This window comes from Onthophagus taurus, chromosome 7, assembly GCF_036711975.1.
Source record: "Onthophagus taurus isolate NC chromosome 7, IU_Otau_3.0, whole genome shotgun sequence".
NCBI lineage: Eukaryota > Metazoa > Arthropoda > Insecta > Coleoptera > Scarabaeidae > Onthophagus > Onthophagus taurus.
In genome coordinates this window covers 4,775,542-4,801,034 of record NC_091972.1, presented here as the reverse complement: position 1 = coordinate 4,801,034, position 25,493 = coordinate 4,775,542, and the positions used below count along the sequence as shown (strand labels likewise).

The window sequence follows — 25,493 nt, the reverse complement described above, 5'->3', positions numbered from 1 at the left end:
TTAGTTAATTAAATAATTTGTTAATTTAGTTTAATTAAATGATATTATTGATTTAATAGTTAAATAAAATTAATATTGGCTTTAAAACTCCTAAATTGTTGATAAAAATGAAATGGTAATTGGTTGCCTAATGCAATTATAGTTGCAAACTTCATGTAGTTCTTTTTTAAAAATCTATTTAATGTATTTAGTTTCTTATGATTATGAATCCGAATACATGTTTTTTTCTTTAATTAGAAGCTTTTTTATGATATAATTATTAATTTAATTAAAAAAAAATAATGATTTTGGGGTATTTCTTGCTGCCTCTCGTTGTGGCGGTTGTGGCAGCATGGCGGTGACGTTCATTTGACAGTTAAAAATTCGGTGATATATTTATAAAAATACATTTGTTTACTCTTGGCTTCAAAATCCAATTGTGTAAGGAAACGGGACGATGGGGTAATTATTCCGTTTTGGTTCACCTATTTCTATCGCAAGCAACCGTTATAACAGCCCTTCCCATTTTATTTATTCATTTAACAAAATTCACCAATTTAAAAAAATAACCACATCTTTCAAAAATGTTATTACTTCCTCTGTACCTGTTATTGTTGATATTTATTTTTTTTTGTATATTTATCTCAAACCTGTGATTAAATTGGGACAAAAACGATAACTTATCTAAGCCACTCCTAGTTTTTTATGGATTTATGTTTTCTTGTTCAAACATACTTATTTACCGCTGTTATTAGTCGGTTGTATTATTGTTGATTTAATCACGTGTAAGGTGATGGAAGCGTTGATATCTTCTAGGGAACAACCCATTTTTAGCTGCAAGGCCCATGTCTTTCACATTGACCCAAAAACCAAACGATCATGGATGCCTGCCTCCAGCACTGCAGTCAATGTCTCCTTTTTCTTCGACTCCCAAAGAGGCTTGTATAGAATTATTAGTGTGGAAGGGACAAAGGCTGTTATTAATAGCACTATCACTCCTAACATGACCTTTACAAAAACATCTCAAAAGTTTGGACAATGGTCGGATGTACGGGCTAATACGGTTTATGGTTTGGGATTTTCATCGGAATCTGAATTACAAAAAGTAAGTTAAATTACTTTATTTAAGGAATAAATTAATCATTAGTATATCAGGCTCAAAGTTATATTTATTGTACCCTTTATTATTAGATAAGTGGATTTTTCACTGTTGACTCATGGATTATTTTCAATGAATAAACTTATCTTACAGCACGATCGATTTTTCTAGAAAATAATTATGATAAATAACATTTCATTTGTAACTTATTTTAACCATTTAGTTTATAGATAAATTTAATGAAGTTAAAGAAGCAACAAGAAATTCAATATCCAAAGTAACTGCAAATGGAGGAACAGCCGTAACACCGGTAACAAGTGCAAATGCGAGTCCAGTAATAGCAAGGGCAGCAACAGCTTCAACAGAGGGTTCAGATCTTTTGGAACCTCCAGGAAGCGCTGTGATGCCAAATCAGAATGCCAAACAAGAAGAGGAATTACCTCATGTTCGTAGTCATTCAGTCTCTGGGATGCAAAGCAATGAAAGTCCAAGTCACCAGGCTAAAGGAGACAAAAGCAGTTATTCTCTATCAAGTGGGGGGAACTCAAATCAAAGTGATATGCAGCTAAAGTATGAAAATGACCGGTTAAAATTGGCATTGGCGCAAAGGTAAGTAAAAATGTGAAAAAGCGTTTTAATAATACATAATACAATACAAAACCAAAGCAAAATGTGTTCTAATAATTTCCAAACGCTTTCTGATATATTAATATTAATAATATGTAATATTAAGTAAAAGATTTACTTATTAAAAACAAAATTAACATAATCATCGATTTATACTGGCTCAATTAGCCAAAACAAAGCTTAAATAAAATCTTAAATTGAATCTTTGAGAATATAAGTCGATGTGAAATCCCAGCAGTAGTATATTGCACTAAAATTCTATAAGGTGGGCAATAACTCCCAACCAATTAGATATGATGCATGTTTGGACAATGTATTCTCTAATTTTTCTCTCAGCCAATCGTTTTGCGTCATTGTTGAACCATGTCTCTCAGATCACAAAGATAGTAGCACTAAAATTGCATATAGCACGTCGTTTTTGTTGATAGTAACGCGTTGGACTTGGATGATAAGTTTTTCGTTTTATCAATGTATTGACAAATACATACCATCAATATTAGCTTCCATGAAAAGTGTAAATTCGTTAGAAATAATAATACTGTGGGGGCGCTCCATTGGTTTAATGATGAGATAATAATAGTAAGAGACAGACTTCGTTTGCTGTCTGACATTCATCATATTGATCCTGGTTTAGTAACCAAAGAATATTTCAATAGTAAAACGAGAATTTATAAATAGCTTATCTTAACAACAAAAAAGTCAGCTAACGCGTCCCTATTAAAACACTCTAAGAACAAGCAAGCTGGTTTCTGGAATGTTATTTATCAGGTTCAATAATCCATCCAGGGTGGCTGCTGAGGCAGTATCGTTAATGGCGAATGACTTTAATGGGTACTTTGGCGGTATTGCCCAATCAATGATATTAAAAAAACAAATAACTACAAATTATAATTTCAATCTTATGTTGCACACTAATAACTAAAATCTAAACTAAGAAATTGTAATAGTAGAGATGTTAAACATTTAGTGTATATACCCTTATGTAAACTGATAAATCAATGCCTGAAATCTAACACCTTCCTTAATTGTTCAAGGATGGTAGAAATAGTGTCCATTTTTAAGAAGGGTAGGAGCAGCGAATTGGCTTGACCTATTTTGATCATTCCCATATTTGGTAAAATATTTGAACTTCTCACTAAATCACAGTTGGTTAACTCTTTTGAAAAGCACATGCTGTTGAACACACATGCTGTTGAACACCTCTCAATACACTCCTTAACTCAATACTGACTGAGATATCACTTTTTAATCTGACCAAGGCTTTCGACTGCGTTGACCACGAGTTATTGTTGCTAAAATTAAAAGCTCGCCATTCTAGTGAACCCAGCATTCTACTGCTTAAAGATGAGTTTAGACATGCATGGATTTAGTGGCGCCAGTAGTTGCGCCAGTTCTATTTGCACGTCAGTAAAGGTTTACACTACATGTGGGAAAACAAAAATAAGTGATACGCCAGTTTCATTTTTAAAGTGTATTGTACAGAGTGCAATATGTTGAGTAAACTTTCCAAAGCATGCAAAATAGTCGCTAAACTTTTAGTGGAAAAAAAGATAAAAGAAATACAGAAAAAGAAACGACGAAAAGATCGTGTCATAACATAACCTAAATTTGACATTAAAAAATGTTGTATTTTTGTGGATAGTAATCTATGTTGTCATGGTTACATGTTTTTAGACTCATCACTGGCGCCAGTAATTTCAGAAGGGTGCAAACTTTTCTGATCCATGCATGCATGATTTCAACTTGCATGCCAGTTGATGTTTACACATGCAATTTAATTTTACTGGCGCTCCAGTTTTTATTAGCGCCACTAAATCCATGCATGTCTAAACTCACTATAAGTCTCTCTTCTGATAAAATTACAGTTAAATACGGAGTCCCACAAGGATCTGTACTAAGTCTGTTGCTGTTTTTGATATTTATTAATGACATGCAGCTGCCTGCCACAGAGTTCGGGGGTTGTACTTTATTCGGATAATACAGCAACTATAAATACCCGTTCTAATTTCAATACTCGTGATCAGGCTGTGTCTAGCTCTACCCGAAGACTTCTATCTTGGTATGAATCTAATAATCTTGCGTTGAACGCGTCGAAAACTTAGTTATTGACGTTTGCTTTACGGGATATTCCTCCAAATCTCACTCAACTGGTTAAATATCTGGGAGTGTTACTTGAATCCAAGCTAATGTGCGAGGCAAAGAAAATGCTTGAGAGTCATGACTGGTTTGCGCTTGCCGAATGCTGCAGAACTGAAATTCTCTGAACGGAATGTTCGAGAATATCTACAATACATTAAAAATTATCCAACCTCATATCGTAAAGTGGGCGATAATAGTTATTTATATTATAAGTGGGCTAGAAACATAATTACTACGAGTACTGTAATTATGCTCTAGCCCACGTGTGATACACAACATTTTATCGACGACTGCTAAAAATTACGTAAAAATCAATTTGTTTAAAAAGGTCTATTTTGACGTTTATAAAAATATTTTGAAATGATTGTTGACAATTTTGAATTAATGTCTGTTTCAATAACATGTTTACTCATCTGGAATAAGTGTTTTGAAATGTAAAAACATAACAAATAAAATAATTAATAGTATTGTTTCTCTTTAAATAGGTACCACTTTTTCTTTTGTGTTGTTGATCGTTTCAATAAATTAAGTCTGTTCTGATTGTGCTAAAAGTGCGTACGTAATGAAACCAGTTCGTAATGAATTTCATTAATTAACTCAAATCACCTCAAATGAGTGTGGTAATGATGACTTATCCAAGCAGTCGTAGATAATAGTATGTTAAAAAACTAGTTTCGTAAGACACGTTTGAAATGTACGAATTCAAGTTGAAAAACGAGCGGCGAAGTTACGCGTTTTTTAATGAATGAGTGCTTTAAGTTTCTTCGAAACGTGTTTTTTATGCTATTTTTTGTAATTCGCGTTTTTATCTTTTTTTTAACAAAAATAAAACAAATTTTGACGATGTAGGCAAATAGGTATGTAGCAGTTGGTAACAACGTAACACTTGAAAATAGAAATTTGAATTGACAATTAGAAATTGTCAAAACACAAAATGTATTCACCTGAAAAAAATTTTTCATGTGCACCTCCCAAAATAAGAGAAATTGCTCAGAGTTCAATGTCCTCATCATTGTGGACCTTGTATTCGATACTAAGAACGTGTTTAAACATCCATAGACAAAAATTGTCACATTGACAACTATAAAAATTAATGGTAGAAATTAATGAAATCGTACTTTACGGTGATATAAATTTATTCGCTCAACCGGTTTCGATATTTTACAATATCATCATCAGGAGTTCGTCGGGCATGGTGTTTTAAAACAGATTAAGAATGTTGGTATCATTACAACACCAGCTGTAAACGATCAATTATTCACGTATAATCACACAAGTATGTTGTTAAACCAATCAACAAACCAATGAAAACTTGAAAAATGAAAAACAACTTGTGACCGGTAAATTATAAGAGTCACTCTTATAACTCTCTCTACCATTTACAATTTGGGTGATAAAACCGAAGAAAATTTCCTTATAAAAATTAATGACTCAATGTCACCAACTTGAACTGGTTCCATAAAATGTTACTAAAATCTCATTACAGCATCGGATGCTGTAAGGAGTCTCATTACAGCACCCGTTTGAGTACTGTAATAGCTTTCATTACCGTCGCGATTTACAAAATAGTATATTATTCAACAAGGTAAGTAATCTGAGTGGGTAACACCCATTATACGCAAGTTGAATACTATACTTTATCTACAACTATTCAATTTAAAAAAAAAAATCAAAAAAAGAAAAAATAAAACTTGATAGACATTTCAGACATAACCTCACTATAAGTGAGGAAAGCTGTCATTTCTGTTATATTTTATTTTTTGATTAGTAGGTCGTGTCAGAACTGTGGAATAATAGCTTCATTATTCAACACTTGTCAGTCATGCGAGTAATGACACGACCCGTCAAAAATCAAATGTATAACGAATAGATAATTCAATAGTTGTAGATAAAAGCTTTTATCGCCAACCGGCAGCAAAACCATACTTTATGCTATCCATTTGCGGCAGTAAATTGACACTTTGTGCTACTATCTAGTAAACTGTGCATTTAGCGGCAGACAAAGTACTTTTTGTAATTCGCTACGGCAATGGAAGCTATAACAGTACTCAAACGGGTGCTGTAATGAGACTCTTTACAGCATCCGATGCTGTAATGAGATTATAGTAACATTTTATGGAACCAGTTCAAGTTGGTGACATTGGGTCATTAATTTTTCTAGTTGTCAATGTGACAATTTTTGTCTATGGATGTTTAAACACGTTCTTAGCATCAAATACAAGGTCCACAATGATGAGAACATGGACTCTGAGCAATTTCTCTTATTTTGGGAGGTGTACATCAAACATTTTTTTCAGGTGAATATATTTTGTGTTTTGACAGTTTCTAATTGTCAATTCAAAGTTTCTATTTTCAAGTGTTCTGGTGTTACCAACTGCTACATACCTGTTTCCCTACATTGCCAAAATTGACTTTATTTTTGTTAAAAAAGAGTATAAAAACGCGAATTACAAAAAATAGCATAAAAAACACGTTTCATAAGACTTAAAGCACTCATTCATTAAAAAACTCGTGGCTTCGCCACTCGTTTTTCAACTTGAATTCGTGCATTTTAAGCGTGTCTTACGAAACTTGTTTTTTAATATACTATTACCTGCTATTACCGGCAGACAATAGTATATTGTTTTATATGGAAGAGAAGCAGTGCTTTTTATGGCGTGGTCTGTCGCTAATGACAGATGAGCCGTTAAAATTGTGGCGTGTCCGACAGTTTGCCGGACGAACGAAGTGAGGACCAGCCACAAACGAATCTGCTTCTCTTCCGAATAAAACATAGTATTTTTTCTTCAAACGTTGCAAATAATTGCAATATAAATTTTAATAAATTTAATAAAATGACAATTAACTTATTATGTATTAATGAGAAATCGAAGGACGTCATGACAAAATAACGTTAGCAACGACGACGTAAATTTGACAACCAATAAAAAAAAGTAAACAGTTTTGCGCGAATTTTAACTTTTAACTGTTAGTTAAATTTATTTTGTACAAAATGTCGTCCGAAATTAACGATATCGCGAAGAAGGTAATAGAAAATAGTTTATTACCTTCGAAATCTACTAAAATATATAATGGTGCGTACAATAAATTTCTTACATGGTGTAATAAAAAAAATATAAAAGACTATTCGGAAAATTATTTGTTTTGTTCTTTAATTTATTTAGTTTTTTTATGTGATATTAATTTGAGATGAAAATAAGAAAGCAAACAATTAAAAGGTTAGTTTCATTTTTTATTAATTTTTAATATCTTTACTTAGCGTCCGTGAAGCAAAAAAATATCTTTTCCAATACGGCGCTAAAGTGACATGTGCTTCAGCGCTATGGCGCTAAAGTGAAATTTACTTTAGCGCCATAACGCTGAAGTACTTTTTTGCTATGTTGATCTTACCAACCGTCGTTATGCAACAATGACTTACTTCTACCGCGAGTAAACACGATAACAAAGTTGTCATTTAATGACGTTTGAAGAAAAAGTACTTTACCTGCCGCTAATTGCTGTCAATTGGAAAAAAATGCCGTTGGATTTGAACTCGGTACCTTCTGTATAAAAGCGCACTTCCCTCTCCACTATACTACCGACCTTTGATACATAGTGTAACTTTACCGAGGTATATTAACAAAACAAATCGTTTGACATATGTTATAATAATAGTGGTAAGTTAAAATATCTTCATATCGTTAAATTTTGCGGTTGGCGATAAAATGTTGTATGCAACACGTCAGCAAAGTGTCTTTATCGAACTCGCCTGTTTACTCGCCTCGCTCGCTTCGCTCGCTCGACTCGCAAACTCAGACTCGTTCGATAAAGCATCACTTTGCCGACTTGGTACATAAATAACTATTATCTAAATATGGAAAAACATATTGCAACTTTTATTTGTTTATTTTATCTTGTTTTGTTTTTTATTTTTTGTTTTCTGTAGTCACCTCCTATTAATTACGTTGTATTTTTAAGAGATTTTCCTTTTTCAGACTAATTTACGAATTTTGTATACTTTTTCTTGTTGTATTTTTGCCTTATATTATATGTACCAGGTGACGAGTATAAGAGAAGTCTTTTTTAATAATACTATAAAGAATATATCTATAACTTTTACCCTGGACCACATTCTATTCACAATCCAAAATAATTAAGATTGTTGGAAATAAATTTTTATATTCTAAAAATAATAGAAGTTCGACTTTCATAGATGTTATCGAGAACTTGAGAATTCAAGTACTTCACGGCCTCTTAATAATCATTGAATTTTTTTTAATGTCTCAAAATGGAAAGTAACGTGTGCCGGTTGTGTGTACCAGGAATAATCGTTCGTTTCTTCAAAGAAGAAACGCATTGCCGGTCCATAAAAGCACGACAATTAACGGTTTTGACGATACGACAAGGAGGTAGTTTGCACGGACGGCCCGAACATATTAGAAAGTCGTTTGCTATTAGTATCATAGAAAAGTAAAAATGTTAATTAGCTTAAAAGAAATTTTAAAGGTCTAAGATAAACAATTATGTTTATTTATTTCTTTATTTTTTTACGGATTATTCCGAGATGGAAACTTAAATTGCGGCGACTGTGTGTGGTTTTATTCTTAACATATACATACAAAAAAATGTTTTAAATTCAATTCGATAATTAATAATAATAATACGAAGAAATTAATAAAGGAATAAGGTTAATACATATATAAATATCACATATTCTAGAGTTTGAATCGATCATTGGAGTTTTTTTATCTTTTTCTTTCGAAATCGAAAGAAAAATTAATAATGACCCCCGTAACCACCAGCTCCACCGTAACCACCAGCTCCACCGTGTCCACCATTTGGTTGTCCAACTTTATGAACGACAGCGTTGAATCCGTTATGTTTATCGGCTTGATATTCGACAATACGCGTTGTTCCGTCAGCTTCTTTGAGTGTGTAGGATCCTTTTACTTGATCGCCGTCGCGTTCTTCGTGATGTTGCTTTTCATCTCCAGTGTGTGGGTCGCTAACGGCGTAATTAAAGTTGTACTTTGGATAAGCCTAAAGAATAAAATGAATGAATTCTAATTAAATTAATTTTTAAAGATTACCTTGTAGTCTTTGTCGTCATCTCCACCTCCGTATCCACCATCAAGACCACCGCCGTATCCACCATCAAATCCGCCGCCACCCCCAATGTACCCAGATTCGATACAAACGAAAAGAGCCACAAAGCAAACGGCGATCTATTAACACACAAAAATTAGTTTAATTGATTTTAATTATTTTTTGCACTCACTTTTAGATAAGCGTTCATTTTCCCTTTGTTTTTGGTTAAAAATTTTTTGAATTAGGATTTAATAAATTTTGCTAATAAAATTTGTAGAACACAAGTCGGCGGTAGGTTTTTGACGATATCGGAAGCTACCGCCGATGACTTTATATAGAGACCTCCCGGGATGGTTCGGAGATTTAGTTGCAATAAAATCGACTTGGGGGGGTTTGTTTTCATTAAGAGCTTTCACTTTTAGTGTAGCGTCGGCAACCGAATAGGTGTTTGATTTAGAATACACGATGTTATATGAAGTTTTATAATTTTATAATAATAATTTTTTTGATTTTCAACAATAAAATTATGACGTAATAATGATGAATTTATTATGATAGATTTATAATTACAGTTGTTAAAATAACTTGTTACCTTATTCGTTAAAGAGAGCGTAAAAAAAATTGGGATTACATCATGAAATAGTAATTCTTTGCGAAAAAGTTTGTCATTATTTCTATTTTAGTTGTGAAGAATTCTAAATACAGTAAAATTTCGATATAACGGACAAAATATTTTTAAGACATATTATTTAATACAATGATATATTTAAATATAAATGTTAATGCTCATAGATAGAATCCAACTCGGGTTATTATAAGTTGCTCTATTCCATGTTCATAGATAAACTTGGGGTGTTCCCCGAGTTGTATACAGGGTGTGTCAAATGTCTGGAATATAGCCAATATCTTCGCCATTTGTGGTTTTAAAGGAAATGTTTCAAATTAAAAACTCTTTATTAAATGTGGCGCATTTTTTGGCGATACTTGCTTGTTTACCTTGATTTTTGTTTCGTTGCTATGGCAACCATTGTTATTTTAAATGGGATGCATGTTTTTTTTGCATATTTTAATAGAAGATAAATCCCTCTACGCGATGAACATGTCAAATCATATGGTTGTATTAGAAAAAAATCGTTTTTTAAAGCCGTTGGCAGCTTTAAATGTCAAAAAATTGACAGTTTAAACAAATATGGCGCAATTAAGCGAACGACAAGGAATCCAAATATTAATAATGTATGGGTACGGTTCAGGTGATAGAAAACGCACTCAAAGTGAAGTTTGTACACTGTTCAATAATATTTACCCGGATACACAAACTACACAATTCACAGTATCCAAAATATTAAAAAAAAATTTTAACACAAGACTGTTACCAATGACCATACATAATTAATTATTCATAATTGTTGAAACTGTAATTTTTTTGACATTTAAAGCTGTCAACGGCGTTATTTCGGCGCCTACTTTGATTGTAATTAGCTGATTTAAGACTTTCAAAAAACGCATTTTTCTCGATTTGTTTCTTATACAATCATATTATTTGATACGTTCATCGCATAGAGCTTTGATTATATATAATATGGATTGAGCTAACTGAATATATCTACTAACAAAAATGTGGCTCAAGGTGAATAGACGCAGATGGAAAGCGATAATGTGAAAGTGTAACAAAGATAGACATAAAACGGTACTAAACAGACGGGCGCATGCGCACAAAAGTGTCAAACCTCTTCCATTTGACGTTTATCGTTTTGTTGTGTCACAGCCAGTCACACCGTTATGTTTAAAAATGTATTGTTTCGTGTGCAAAGTTCGCGATAATACAGTTTCACATCACCTGTAAGTATTATAAATGTTACTTCTAATTGATAGTTTTTTATCTTATAAATTAACGCACGCCCATTATATGTCAGTACGCTTCTATGTCTATCTCGGTTCGATCACCTTGCGCAAGCTATCTCTCTCGTTGGCTCAATCCATATTATATATAATCAAAGTATGCATCCCATTTAAAATAATAATATTGGTTGCCATAGCAACGAAACAGAAAACAATACAAACAAGCAAGTACCGCCAAAAAAATGCGCCATGATTACTAAAGAAACTTGTATTTGAAACATTTTTCTTTAAAACCACAAATGGCTAAGTTATTAACTGGCCATATTCCAGACATTTGATACACCCTGTATACGAAGTATAAATCAAGGGCGGTAGTTCTAGTTTTAATTGTTATTCCGCGCTATATTGTTATACAATTTTATTGAACTAAAAATAGAACTAACACTAGACCTAGAATTAGAAACATTCGGATTTAGCCGCACGTCTCTCAAGACGGCTAAACCCGAATGATTCTAGTTCTAGGTCTTTTGTTAGATCTAGTGATAGTGCTAGTGCAAAACTAGAACTAACGCTAGACTTAGAACTAGAAAGTATCGGGTTTAGCCGTGCGTCCTCAGACGTTAGTTTTATTTATTATTCGGCGCTATATTGTTCTACCCTTTTATTGAGACGGCTAAACCCGATTGTAATGTTTTCATTTGGTATTCTGGTCTAGAAGCATTAATTTTAGGCGTTTTATCGAGCTTGATAAAAAAGAAACAAAACATATTTTTACTATTTACAAGATATTCATTCATATTTTCAACACACTCCTTTTTTTCAACTACTGGATCATCAGAATATGGATTGATATCTAGAATGCCTTCGAATCATTGAGATCTTATATATAATCTAGAGTGCGTATGCTGTTGTCCCCACCACGCCTAAAATGAAGCCAGAAAGGTCGCCATGTTAGATGTAATGCAAAAATTTACATTATTATAAACTGGAAAGACAGAAAATAATAACCAAAACAAAACACATTAACTTATTATTAATAAATAATTATTAATTATATAATATTTTAAAAGAACTTAATAATTTTTAACAATAACCCTTATAATTAACATAAACTAAGAAGAAAATATTTAAAACAATTCTGATTGATCACGTTAACCTTTTGCTTATAAATAATTGTTAGTTTATTTTAAAAGAACTGAATATTCCTTAATAATAAACTTTACTTGAACTTCATTGTTAATTTCAAGTCAAGTAACCAGAAACATTTTATGGACTGTTGTAAATAATCTTCCAACCTACCAAATTATAAAAAAACATATATGAAACAAAAAGAATTCAAAAATCTTCAACAAAAATAAAATTTTTATAAAAATAAGAATATGTTTATGAGAATTGTAAGTTTATAATTGTAAGTACAATAGAGACTTGAAACTATAGCTAAGTTCAGATCGGTACATCCATCATGTCTGACTTTCTGATTACCCCCACCACCACCACATACGCACTCTAGATTATATATAAGATCTCAATGCTTTGAATGTCTTTGAGTCATCCTCTCCTATATATTTCACATATTCACTCCATCCTTTTCTAGCGATCTCTCAAACATTTCTATCACAGCATCAACCTCTATTTTTCCAGCACTTCCCTTATTATTTATTGTGCAAGAATCTTTATGTTCTTCATACCAATATTCGAAGGCGTCGATATCAGATTTTTTTTCCATTGATTATAAGCTTGGCAAAAATTTGATTTCACTATGGTATCGGGAACTTTTTTGCTATACTTAACTACAAGCGTAGTGACACCAAAAAGTTAGGTGAATCCTCTTTTCTTCCAAGTACCATCTCCAGAAACCGTCAAATGTATCGGATTATCATCAGGATTAGATAGTAATATTAATTCTTTTTCTTCTTCAACAGCTCTTGAAATAACTTTATCATAAACTCCATTATACTGCAAAATATATTTAGGACTCCTACAAGTCTCATAGCTATTAAAATTCTGCGATTTATTTCAAAGGCTTTATCATTACTGTTTTTCTCGTTAACATCTTTTCTTAGTTTCAATTATCGTGGATCGACGTGTGCCCTTTTTCAATTAACTTTCACCATGATGAGCCTTGCAAACTGTAATTGCGAAACTCCCTTGACTGTAAGAATAATGGGTGCATAATACGTTATTTGAAAAATATGAAATGATTCATCGCCCAAAGTTTCAGAACGTTTTGGTGAAGGCATAATTTTAATTTTTAGTTAATAGATATTACCATAAAATGAGTAATTAAATTAAAAATTATTAAATAACCACACCTTATAATCTCCATTACAATAATTATTTTTCATATTGCAACTTTAATAATAGAAATCTTTGAATTAATTAAAAAGAAATACAACACTAAGCCTCTCTTAATCCCTTCACATCAAATTACTAATAATTAACTGTCGCAATACGTATAATTTCGGTTTTATTATGGCACTTTTTAATATTGAGCCATCACGTTTACATTCACGTTTCATTCGCAACCTCTGTTCTTTCCAAATCGTTCTTATTACTAAACGGAATTTTTATTATTAAAATATAAACAGTGTTGTTGTTATTACAAGATTGACGAAACCGAGAAGGTGATAATTGTTTTCTAGTTTAGTTACGATCTTGGGTAATTTAAGAACCAGAAACCGGATGGTATAATCAACTTTTACAAAAGGCGCGTCGTTAATCCCGGCAAATGTTAACGGCGTGAAATTAAACCTAACCCAAATGATCATCATTTACTACCTTTTAATTTTCACTTGCGTCATATCGCTCCAATTCCAATAATGGGTTGATTTTGCAAATTTACGCAACTTTTCTACGGATAAAGGAACGAATAAAAAATGTTAAACTTGTAACGCATTATATTTATCACGAAAGCGAGACGTTTTACTGATAGTTGCTTAATAAGTACGGTTTTCGTAAACTTTACAGTTGAAAAAGTTGGGATTTTCTTTTTTTAATCATCTTATATAGAATTAATAATTTTTTTAATGTAATATCGTTTATGGTTAATTAAATGGTTGTTCCGTGTTTTAAAACGGACGTCAATGAACAAAGCGGTTAACAAAAAAATAGAAAAGCGTACTATATACTTATAGAAAGTGAAGTTGTCGTTTTATGTACTTATCGACAGGTGGTCGCTATATTCATTGAAATCATCATTAAAAACAACAGTGTATTTACCTCATTAAATGCATTCGTAATTTTTAAGCTCATTTTATAAGAGGTTCGTTGTTTAATAACATAAGAAATGTGTCATACCAATTCGATACGGCTTTTGATTTTATCGATTTATTTAAACCAAATTTCACTTGTTTCAACTAATGTAAACATAATTAGAAAGGTGACGAATATCTTCATCTTAATGATTTATTTTATTTATTTAATTCTTTATTCTTCTCCCAATTATTTAACTATAATTTGTTGCGGATGAACGATCGTGTTACACAATTTCGATCGCAATGTTATGTTATCCTTTTTTCAACTTATATAGTTGCGTTTAACACAACGGTAATTAAGTCGTAAATTACACAACAAGCGCTCGTTAGTTTTATTTATGCTCGAGTGATGACTACTTAACGTTTGTCTTTTCGTTTTTCGTAGCTCTGCAAACGCGAAGAAGTGGGAAATAGAATTGGCTACGCTGAAGAGTAACAACGCGCGTCTAACTAGCGCCCTGCAAGAAAGCACCGCGAACGTGGATGAGTGGAAGAGGCAGCTTCATACTTACAAAGAAGAAAATATGCGTATGAAGGCGAAGTATCAAGCGGATTTGGAAGATTGCAAAGGTAAAAAAATTATTGGATTAATTTAACATTTAAATTTAGTACTTCTGTGTTATTTTATGTTGGATTATCGTTTTGATCTACAAGTTCTATTACCATGAATAATAGCTTTTGCTGTTAAAGGTGTTCCTTTAGATTTGATAATTCCTTGGTCTGTAATATGACAATCAGATTCAGATAGATATGATATTAATCACTGACTTAATTATTCCAAACATCTACAATTTTACTGGACAAAGCCGACGCCGCTTGCGGCCGAGGCGGTGCAATATGATGACTAGTTTTTTCAGGTTGATATAATTTTAATCACTAAGCCTCGACCGCAAACGATCTCAGAATCTCTCTTAATTAATTAAAAGATCTGCAACTTCAGTTTATAAAGTCAAGGTCGCTTGCGGCCGAGACGCTGCAATATGACATCTCGTTACAGATAGATATGATATTAATCACTGAATCTCGGCTTAATTACTCCAAAGATCTACAATTTCATTGGACAAAGCCGAGGCGGTTCAATAGGTGATCAGTTTCTTCAGGTTGATATAATTTTAATCACTGCGCCTCGACCGCAAGCGATCTCGGCTTAATTAATCAAAAGATCTGCCACTTCCGTTTATAAAGCCGAGGTCGCTTGCGGCCGAGGCGCTGCAATATGATATCTAGTTGCAGATAGATATGATATTAATCACTAAATCTCGGCTTAATTACTCCAAAGATCTACAATTTCACTGGACAAAGCAGAGGCGGTTCAATAGGTCATCAGTTTCTTCAGGTTGATATAATTTTAATCACTGCGCCTCGACCGCAAGCGATCTCGGCTTAATTAATCAAAAGATCTGCAACTTCCGTTTATAAAGCCGAGGTCGCTTGCGGCCGAGGCGCTGCAATATGATATCTAGTTTCAGATAGATATGATATTAATTACTGAACCTCGGTTTAATTTCTCCAAAGATCTACAATTTCATTGGACAAAGCCGAGGCGGTTCAATTGGTGACCAGTTTCTTCAGGTTGATATAATTTTAATCACTGAGCCTCGATCGCAAGCGATCTCGGCTTAATTAACCAAAAGATCTGCAACTTCAGTTGATAAAGCCGAGGTCGCTTGCGGCCGAGGCGCTGCAATATGATATCTAGTTTCAGATAGATATGATATTAATTACTGAACCTCGGTTTAATTTCTCCAAAGATCTACAATTCCATTGGACAAAGCCGAGGCGGTTCAATTGGTGACCAGTTTCTTCAGGTTGATATAATTTTAATCACTGACCCTCGACCGCAAGCGATCTCGGCTTAATTAATCAAAAGATCTGCAACTTCTGTTTATAAAGCCGAGGTCGCTTGCGGCCGAGGCGCTGCAATACGATATCCAGTTTCAGATAGATATGATATTAAACACTAAGCCTCGGCTTAATTAGTCCAAAAGTCTACAACTGTACTGCATAGAGCCAAGGCCGCTTGCGGCCGAGATGCTACAATTTGATGAACTTCGGCTTAATTAGTCAAAAGATGTACAACTTTACTTGATAATGCTGTTTCTTATCTAATGATCAGTTTCTTCAGGTTGATATAATACTAATTACCGAGCCGAGGCTGCTTATGGCCGAGGCATTACAATATGATGACAACAAAAAGATGTTTCGCACATGTACAGGATGTCCGAAAACCGTTGCAGATAATTGGAAAATATCATTTTTTATACATTTATTTGTTTTGACCTAGTAAACCATGACAAAAAAGTTAATAAAACACAGACAATAATACAAAAACTATTTACATTTGTTACAGATGAAATTAATTGGTAAAAAATTATATTTTTCAATTATCTGAACGGTGTTAATTTGTAACCATTTTTGATGAAATTTGGTATATGCCCATTTCAAACGGCGCTTAATGCAGTGGTGTACTCAGATTTTTTGTAAAAAATTTCCTAATATGGTTTCTTCATTTTTTGCACCTAAAAAGTGAAATAGTAGGCCTTGGTTTTTTCAAAAAAAATATGACTCTTTGACCTAAGGTACAGTTTCTTACGCTCTACAATACAAAAAAAAATGTGTCGAAATCGCGTAATAAATACAGATTTTACGAGGGTGCTCCGCTTTCAAATAGTTTGTGGGGTATATTTCTTATAGTTATTGAATAGTTAACAAAAATTTATTTTATCTACAACTATTGAATTATCTATTCGTTATATATTTGATTTTTGACGGGTAATGACACGCATTACCCATGACTGACAAACTGTTGAATAATGAAGCCATTATTCCACAGTTCTGACACGGCCTACTAATCAAAAAATAAAATATCAACAGAAATGACAGCTTTCTTATATTGAGGTTATGTCTGAAATGTCTATCAAGTTTATTTTTTTTTTCCTTTTTTTGATTTTTTTTTCAAAATTAAATAGTTGTAGATAAAGTATAGTATTCAACTTGCGTATAATGGATGTTACCCACTCAGATTACAACTTCATCTTTGTGGATAACAGCCGCCATTATACGCTTGTTGAATAATATACTATTATTCTATCTAAAACTAATGTATGTATTTAAAAGTTAATGTTGTTATGGTGATAACTATACCATGATGGACAACATTGTTTCCAATTATTGCCAAAGTTTGTAGTAGTATTTAAAAATTCACTAACAACTCTGGCATTACGTGCTGGTGCTCCGTCATATTGAATATTTGAGACATATTTAATGGTAAATTGTCGACCAAAGGCTCAATGTGCTGCCTTAATATAGTATACCTCAATATATTGAGGCAGCACATTATCTGAGTTTAAGTTTTTATGGTAGATACTATATGCCAAAATTCTATTATCTAAAAGGGCACACCATACAGTGAACCTGAATCTTCTTTGAACACTCAGAGACTTCATCAGTCCAGATGACATTTTGAACAAATAGCAGATTATTTAATTTTTCTAAATATCATCTACAAAATTCTAATCTTAGATTGACATCTTTGGCACGTAAATAATGAGTTAGCCCCGCTTTGTATGGTTTATATTTATTTTTCTTTCATATTCGGGAGCATCTTGTTCAATTTCTCTGCAAGATGTTGATGGATTTATCGCAGCTGAAGCCAACACATTGACTTCATCCTCTTGCAGGTCATTTTGGTATGTTTTTGCACATGGGTTGGGGAAGGACCAAAAATCCATTAAATTTTCTGCTAACCGGCTGAAAGTTCTTGCGTGCTATTCGCGGCTAACGTCATGTTACATTTTTCATAATTTTCGAAATTCATTGTAGTTTTATTCAGTTTTGTTATACTTTGACACTTAACATGCTGATGCTCCATACCAACACATAATGCCAGAGTTGTTAGCGAATTTTTAAATACAAACTTTGGTAATTATCTGATACATTATTTTCCATCATAGTGTGTATGAAAGAAGAAATATACCCAACAAACTATATACAGGGTGATTCACATAAGAACCGACACAGAACAGGGACATGTAGAGGACAATAAATTAAGACGATTTAACACAACTTATCTCTATACTAAGTTGTACTCCTGAGGAGTTATAGGCCTTCAAAGTTGGGTCTTAAATTTTTAAAACATTGAATATCTTCGTAATACATTAAGTTAGAAAAACCAAATTTGGTATACGTTATAAGTGTACCGAGGGTATTAATTGGTAGCAAATTGAGACCAATTGAGGCATTTGAAAGGGTTGATTACGGGTGATGGTCCCCTAAATTTTGACAGATTTTTTTAACCTTTTGGTGGATTTAACAGATTATTACCTGATTTCATGTGGAATTTAATTCTAAAACTTTTTCTACTCTTATTATTTTTTAAAAACATTGTCGTTTTCATAAAAAACTCAAATAACTAAAGACACGAATTTCGTTAATCGAAAATTCAGTAGTCGGCTGTGAAATTGTACGTCAAACTTGACAAATAGGTTATAAAACCTTGTCGTTAAATAACTTTATAACCTATTTGTCAAGTTTGACGTACAGTTTCATAGCCGACTACTGAATTTTCGCTTATTTTAAGCAACATTACGAAATACGTGGGTTTAATTATTTAAGTTTTCTATGAAAACGACAAAGTTTTTTAAAAAATAATAAGAGTAAGAAAAGTTTTAGAATTAAATTCCACATGAAATGAAGTAGTAATGTATTAAATCCGCCAAAAGATTAAAAAAATCTGTCAAAATTTAGGGTACCATCACCTTTAATCAACCCTTTGAAATGCTTCAATTGAGTTCAATTTGCTACCAATTAATACCCTTGGTACACTCATAACGTATACCAAATTTGGTTTTTCTAGCTTAATGTATTACGAAGATATTGAACTTTTTAAATATTTAAGAGCCAACTTTGAAGACCTATAACTCCTCAGGTGTACAACTTAGTATAGAGGTAAGTTACGTTAAATCATCTTAATTTATTGTCCTCTACATGTCCCTGCTCTGTGTCGGTTCTTATGTGAATCACCCTGTATATTTGTTATCAGAAGTAAATAACAAATTATTTTAGCTCATAGCCAACTATGGTTTCCATTTAAAAAAATAAAGTTACTTCTAAAATCTCGAAAATAAAAGATGGGAAAAAAATTCTACCTACGTCACTGAATTCTTCGTAAAAAGTTGCCCATATAATGTTTTATTTATAATATTCCATCGTTGATAATAAGTGAGATATTCGCGATTGTCGTTTTCGCAAAATTTTCAATTTTTGCCGATAGGGCGAAAACAAAAGACGATAGCTGTTTGCGGTTTTCGGCATTAACATTTTCTCGAAAAACGAGATCATGACATATAAGCTACTTTTTTTCTATCTCTTTTAGTTTTGGAGATAGCCTATGCCGACAACGAAATTGGGACACCAAATTGGGTGTCCAAATTTCGATGGGTTTGCAGGGTATCTCAGTTATTATGAAAGATAGAAAGTTGCGGTTTTCGCGAACCTGAGCTACTTTTTTGTGAAACTTACAATGCCGCAAACCAAATTTTCATAGACCTCTTCGCTTTTGATATACAGGGAGTATTTCAAAATTTACGATTTTCAGACATCCCCCCCCCCGTATCTCGGCTATCCGGAAACGTAGTAAAAAAGTAAAAACGGGTTCTAATAGATTTTTTCACGTAGAATCCAATGATGCACGTAGAATTTTTCTAGACATCACGGTTTTTGAGTTATAAACACAACTTAGGTTTTTTTAAATGGAACCACCTATATTTTATTTTTTTATTGAACTAGAATTTTTTCAAGAGGTAGAATTTTTTTTACCGTTATAATTAACCTCGAAATTAAAAAAACCACATTATTTTATAAGTAGGCTATGATAAATTAAGTGATCGCGTTGCTAGGATACCAGAATAAACAAAGAATTTTGAAAATACTATAATATTAATTATTAACTTATTAAAAAAATGTATCTATTAAATTTTGTTTGCTAAAAACGAAAAATTATTAAAAACTAAACATTATGCAAATATGGCTTCAAGTTACAAGAATTGTTCAAAGTTGTTACCATTTTGATGCACACATTGTTCACAAAGTTTAGTAATGCGTTTAATTGCATTTAGAATAGTTATGGGATGTTGCTGTAAATGTGAAAAAGCATCAGTTACAGCAATTTTCAATTCCAATTTTGTTGTGATTCTGGGTACTATATACCCTATTCTTGATATATCTCCATAAAAAGAAGTCCAAAATAGATAAATCAGGTGATCTTGCTGGCCATCGCGTTGGACCATGTGTGCCTATCCACCTACCAGGAAATTCTGCAGTTAGGTAGCGACTCACTAACAGCGCATTATGAGCGGGAGCTCCGTCCTGCTGAAAATAAATATTATTTAGCCGAATAAGAGGAATATCATCCAAAATCTCTGGCAAAGCCTCTTGCAAGATGGCCGAATAGCGATTAGCGCAAAGGTTTCCTTCAAATATTTTGTAAACAATTCGTGGCCCAATAATAAAACAAGCCACGCTAAAACCAAATTTTCCTTGACGCTCCCGCTCAATTACAATACGTTGGTTTTCGTGATGCCAATGCCTGTTATTATGACGATTATAGATTCCTGTGCTGGTAAAATATGCCTCATCAGACCATACAATAGAGGAACTAAATTCAATATTATTTTGTGCATGGTTCAAATACCAGTTACAGAATTCCAAACGTCGTTCGGCATCTCCCGGGTGTAAGTGGTGAACTATTTGTTCTTTGTAGGGTTTATATTTATACTTTTTTAGAATCGCACAGGCTGTCGATTTTTTAATTCCAACTTGACATTCAATTTCCCTACATGATGTTTTAGGCGCGGCTTTCACACATCCTAACACGGTAATTTCATTGTTATTCCGATTTTCTTTATTATATTTTTTAGGCCTGGGCATCAAAAAACTTCCATAATTGATCAAATTACCCTTTATTCGCAAAAAAATTTTTGAATTTGGTTGCGCTCTTTCTGAATATCTGAAGTGAAACAATCTGCTAATAAAATGTTATTGCTGATAAATGTTGCATTCTACCTATTTATGTATAATTCAGCAGCTTGATTAACATTTTCATTTGCATGAATGTAACATGCTAGCATGTCATATTTTTCATAATTTTCATAGCGCTCCATTTCAAGAAAAAGATAATTAAGTTAAGTTAATTAAAGGTAATTAAGTAACACACGACTTATTGTTAGCACAAAATTCAAAATTAAGTTTGACAGTAATTAACTATATTTACTTTGTTTATTCCGGTATCCTAGCAACGCGATCACTTAATAGACAACCTAAGCCTTGACGTAACAGAGATGGGCGGAGCTTATATCGACTCCAAACATTTTCATAGCTAAGTGTGTTGCTAACGGTAAATCACCATATGCAATTTTTCAATTAGTGTTAAAATAAAATAAACTAAGTGACTTTTTATGACATTTCAAATGTCATTTTTATTATGGTTTATCATTGGCAACTGTGCTTAGCAACGAAATTGTTTGGAGTCGATATAAGCTCCGCCCATCTCTGTGACGTCAGGCTAGGCAGTCTATTTATCATTGCCTACTTATAAAATAATGTATTTTATTCAATTTCGAGGTTAATTATAAAGGTAAGTATAGAGTATTATATATCATTGAAAAGCTTAAAAAAATCCAGTTCAATAAAAAAATAAAATATAGGTGGTTCCATTTAAAAAAACCTAAGTTGTGTTTATAACTCAAAAACCGTGATGACTAGAAAAATTCTACGTGCACGATTCTCCGTGAAAAAATCTATTAGAACCCGTTTTTACTTTTTTACTAAGTTTCCGGATAGCCGAGATACGGGGAGTGTCTGAAAATCGTAAATTTTGAAATACTCCCTGTATATCTAAAACGAAGAGGTCTATGAAAATTTGGTTTGCGGCATTATAAGTTTCACAAAAAAGTAGCTCAGGTTCGCGAAAACCGCAACTTTCTATCTTTCATAATAACTGAGATATTCTGCAAACCCATCGAAATTTGGACACCCTGTACAGGTGGCCAAATAATCGTGTAAAATACTGTATCTTGGAAACTATTCATTGTAGAGACTTGCGGTAAAAAATTTAATGACTAAAGGGGTTAAGAGAAAATCCTGGAAATTATTTTCCATCAAGTAATCAACTTAAGTCATAGAAATTAAAGGAAAATTGTTAATAAAAACAACAAAACCGTTTAGAAGTAAAATTATTATGGTTTTAACGTCGGTTTTGTTTAAATCCATGAACGGTGTTTTGCGTAAGTTACCAAAGACAGATGGTCAATGTGCGTGCCGTCTCGTACGCGGTGCAGACATTGAAACCTTATTTCCTGCGTTGTTGCGCGTCAAACGGTTAGCGCGCACGTTACCGATAATTCGTTATTAATAGCTGTGAAAGTAGTCCATTTCGGTGACATAATATGGAATGAAGAAGCGGAATTAAACGGGAGACAATTCGCCACGTGCCTTTATCATCGAAACGACGGCGCAATAAATTTTGATTAACGATCATTTTGTTTCTTATTAATTAGTTTCGTTTCCTCGAGTTAATTAAACACATGGCGAGGATTTATTATATTCATAAAATAACCCGTTTCCATATAAAAAAGCTTTTTTATTTTTTAAAATAAAATTTATGTCAAGATCTACATAAAAAATTATTCATCATGTAAATTGTAAAATCATTAAATAGAGCATCAACTCATTATATTAACTACAATGCATGACTAATAAAAGTTTTGGTAACTTTTATTATGATCAAATAATATGTTTCGAAATTAGACCAAACATTCACTTTAAATTAAACTTATTTAAATAGTAATTTTGTTGATATTGCGTAATAGAGTACTCGTTTCAAATAATCATCTCGTTTTGATGATTATGTCCAGTTCTTGAGAGATACGGGCAGCAGCTTGTTCTCGTCAAAAACACTATTGGGAAAATACTTCCCCAAGCTGCGAGAGCGTTTTCTCTTTTACGACTCGAGCAATAAGCAACATTTATTACGAATTTGGCGTAAAAGCGTCATCGCGTTCAAATCGTACCGAATGGTTACGGTGAAAAGATCGCCTATAATTAATTGATTAATTAATTGAAAATTCTTTGACAATGTAACTGGATTTTAAGTATGTATCGTTTTCCGTATTTTTTTATAATTCTATTACAGGTGGTGGTGAAGTCGCGGATGACTTGCGGAAGGAAATACAAAGCCTTATGCAGCGAGTTGAACAGCTCGAAACGGAGATTGAACTTAAGAATAGTGAAATTAAACAGTTAACTGTTGCACATAAAGGATCTGATATCATCCAGGTAAAATAATTTTATTTGTGGTGGTTTTTTAGAAATATAATTTTTGATGTAGGCTTTACAGAAAGAAAATCAAGATTTGCAAACGACGGCGAAATTATCTCAATCCGAATTGGAGGTGGCGCTAAGTGCGCATGAATCCCAAAGGCAGGTATTGGTTACATTGAATCAACAGTTAGCCGGGCGTATTCAGGAATTGGTGACTATTCACGACGAGATTAATACGGCTCTGCAGACGTGAAACGACGACGTCAGCTGACAATTAGCTGCCATGCGAAAATATATCGCGTTATTGTAACAAGTTCCAAATTGTCGTTTCATACGTTGGAGCACAAACGGATTTACACACGTTTAAAAAAAAACAAGTTTAAACAGCGCGAGTGCCATTTCTGTCACAAGCTCAAACAACAAATTAAAAAAAAAAACACTTCCCGTCATAAACTTTTGATGATGAGTTAATTTCCGAAATTTTCTTTTAAATGTTGATTATTTTGTTATTTTAAAATCGAATGTTCTTTATTAAATATTTTTATTGATTCTTTTAATTAATTTATCTTTTATATTTATTACAAAAAGCATTTGGGTATCAAATAAAAAGATTAAGGAAGATATAAATGAAACATTTGTTTATTTAAAACTTGAAAAGTATGGATCAATTACACTGTTAGTTATTCTTTTTTGTTATAAACAAGACAAAGTCAAATAGAAAGTATTAAAATTAATGTGATTATGAAATTTAACTGAAAATTTGGGTCGATAATTAATTATACAAGCAATCGAAACATGTTTGTTGATTTTAAAACTATAAATTAAAAAAAAATCTCGTAATAACATAAATACAATTGCCAAATAAAAAAATCATTACAATTTAGATTATCTCATGATGTATTATCAGAAACTTAAAAATCATAGATTAGAAAACACTGCCTTTCATACAAATAATAAAATAACAGACGGTCTTGTCGCGAAGAATTTTTGTACAAACTGTACATGCAGATAAAATAAACTGAGAATATGACTACAATACATAGTCTATTATAAAATATAAAAATAAAAGTATTTAAACTTTCCATGAACTGTATATACATATTTGTAGTCCACATTTACCTAAATTTAATTTAATTCGATTACTTTAATTTATTATTTATTTAAAGTGTACATAAAAATATCAACCGACAATATTAAATTGATGTACACGAAATATAAACAAAACTTGGCTTGTATTCATAAATTTAACAAAATCATATCACGATTGCATTTATGCTTACACATTTCGAATTAACATAATTTAATTTTAGCAGGTATAAGAACAAAAATAAATAATAAAAGGTGGTTGTTTCTTTGTGTATAAAAATAACTATACTACCTATAGTAATCAGCTTTAATTATAATAAAAGTACTAATAAAATTATACGTATTTATTTATTTGAAATAAATATATGCGTGTATTTTAAATTATAGGATTATCTTAATATAATATTATAATACCATATTTAATATTAATCTAAGAAAAATGAGTCGCAAAATAAGCTGTATAATAGGCCAAAAAAAAGATATGAACAAAACGTGCGGATAGTTTCGCATTATTATAGCAACGCAATGTTATTATTATAAAATATACATACATGTTAAAAAAAAAAATAATAAAACAATATTGTTGACCCGAAATATTAGTTATTAAGAAACGGGATGATAAAAGGATTAAAACGTGTAAAAGAACTTTTAATTGTGGTATGTGAATAATCCGGCAGGATGCAATGTATTTTTTTTTAATTTTGAGTATAACTTCGAATGTAGATACATAAAATGTAATCTTGATTTTTAGTTCCTTTTAAAAGATTATTTTGATTATTGATTTTATGAAAAATAAACGTTAAGACATTATTGTTAGTTTGATTCTTCATTCACGTTATTAAACTCTAAATTTGCTCATCAATCTGGGAAGCTGAATCTAAAAGAAGTGCAGTGATGAATCACGTGCAGAGACATTATTATATTTAGCATTAGAGCCTTGAAATTTTGAATAGTCTGAATTTGACTCTTTCTATGTTTTTTTTATTACAGTAAAATATTTTTGAAATTAAAAGAATCGAAATATATTACAGAAGATGTTCGGTTAGTCGCTTTTTAGTGTTCCTATTTAAACGAGATGGCGGTAG

The 25,493-nt window shown here is 32.2% G+C and overlaps 2 protein-coding genes across 2 annotated transcripts; one reads left to right on the top strand and one right to left on the bottom strand.

Moving 5' to 3' along the window:
* Positions 1-314: 314 nt before the first annotated feature.
* On the top strand, positions 315-23,742 carry LOC111428671 (homer protein). Its single transcript, XM_023064313.2, has 6 exons — positions 315-441; positions 796-1,084; positions 1,302-1,687; positions 14,390-14,574; positions 23,195-23,337; positions 23,390-23,742. The coding sequence occupies exons 1-6, from the start codon at positions 437-439 to the stop codon at positions 23,573-23,575; spliced, it is 1,194 nt and encodes a 397-aa protein (XP_022920081.1). The 5' UTR covers positions 315-436; the 3' UTR covers positions 23,576-23,742.
* LOC111428672 (adult-specific cuticular protein ACP-20-like) lies at positions 8,333-9,221 on the bottom strand. Its single transcript, XM_023064314.2, has 3 exons — positions 9,102-9,221; positions 8,914-9,048; positions 8,333-8,863 (listed from the first exon to the last, which is right to left on the bottom strand). The coding sequence occupies exons 1-3, from the start codon at positions 9,117-9,119 to the stop codon at positions 8,600-8,602; spliced, it is 417 nt and encodes a 138-aa protein (XP_022920082.2). The 5' UTR covers positions 9,120-9,221; the 3' UTR covers positions 8,333-8,599.
* Positions 23,743-25,493: the final 1,751 nt, after the last annotated feature.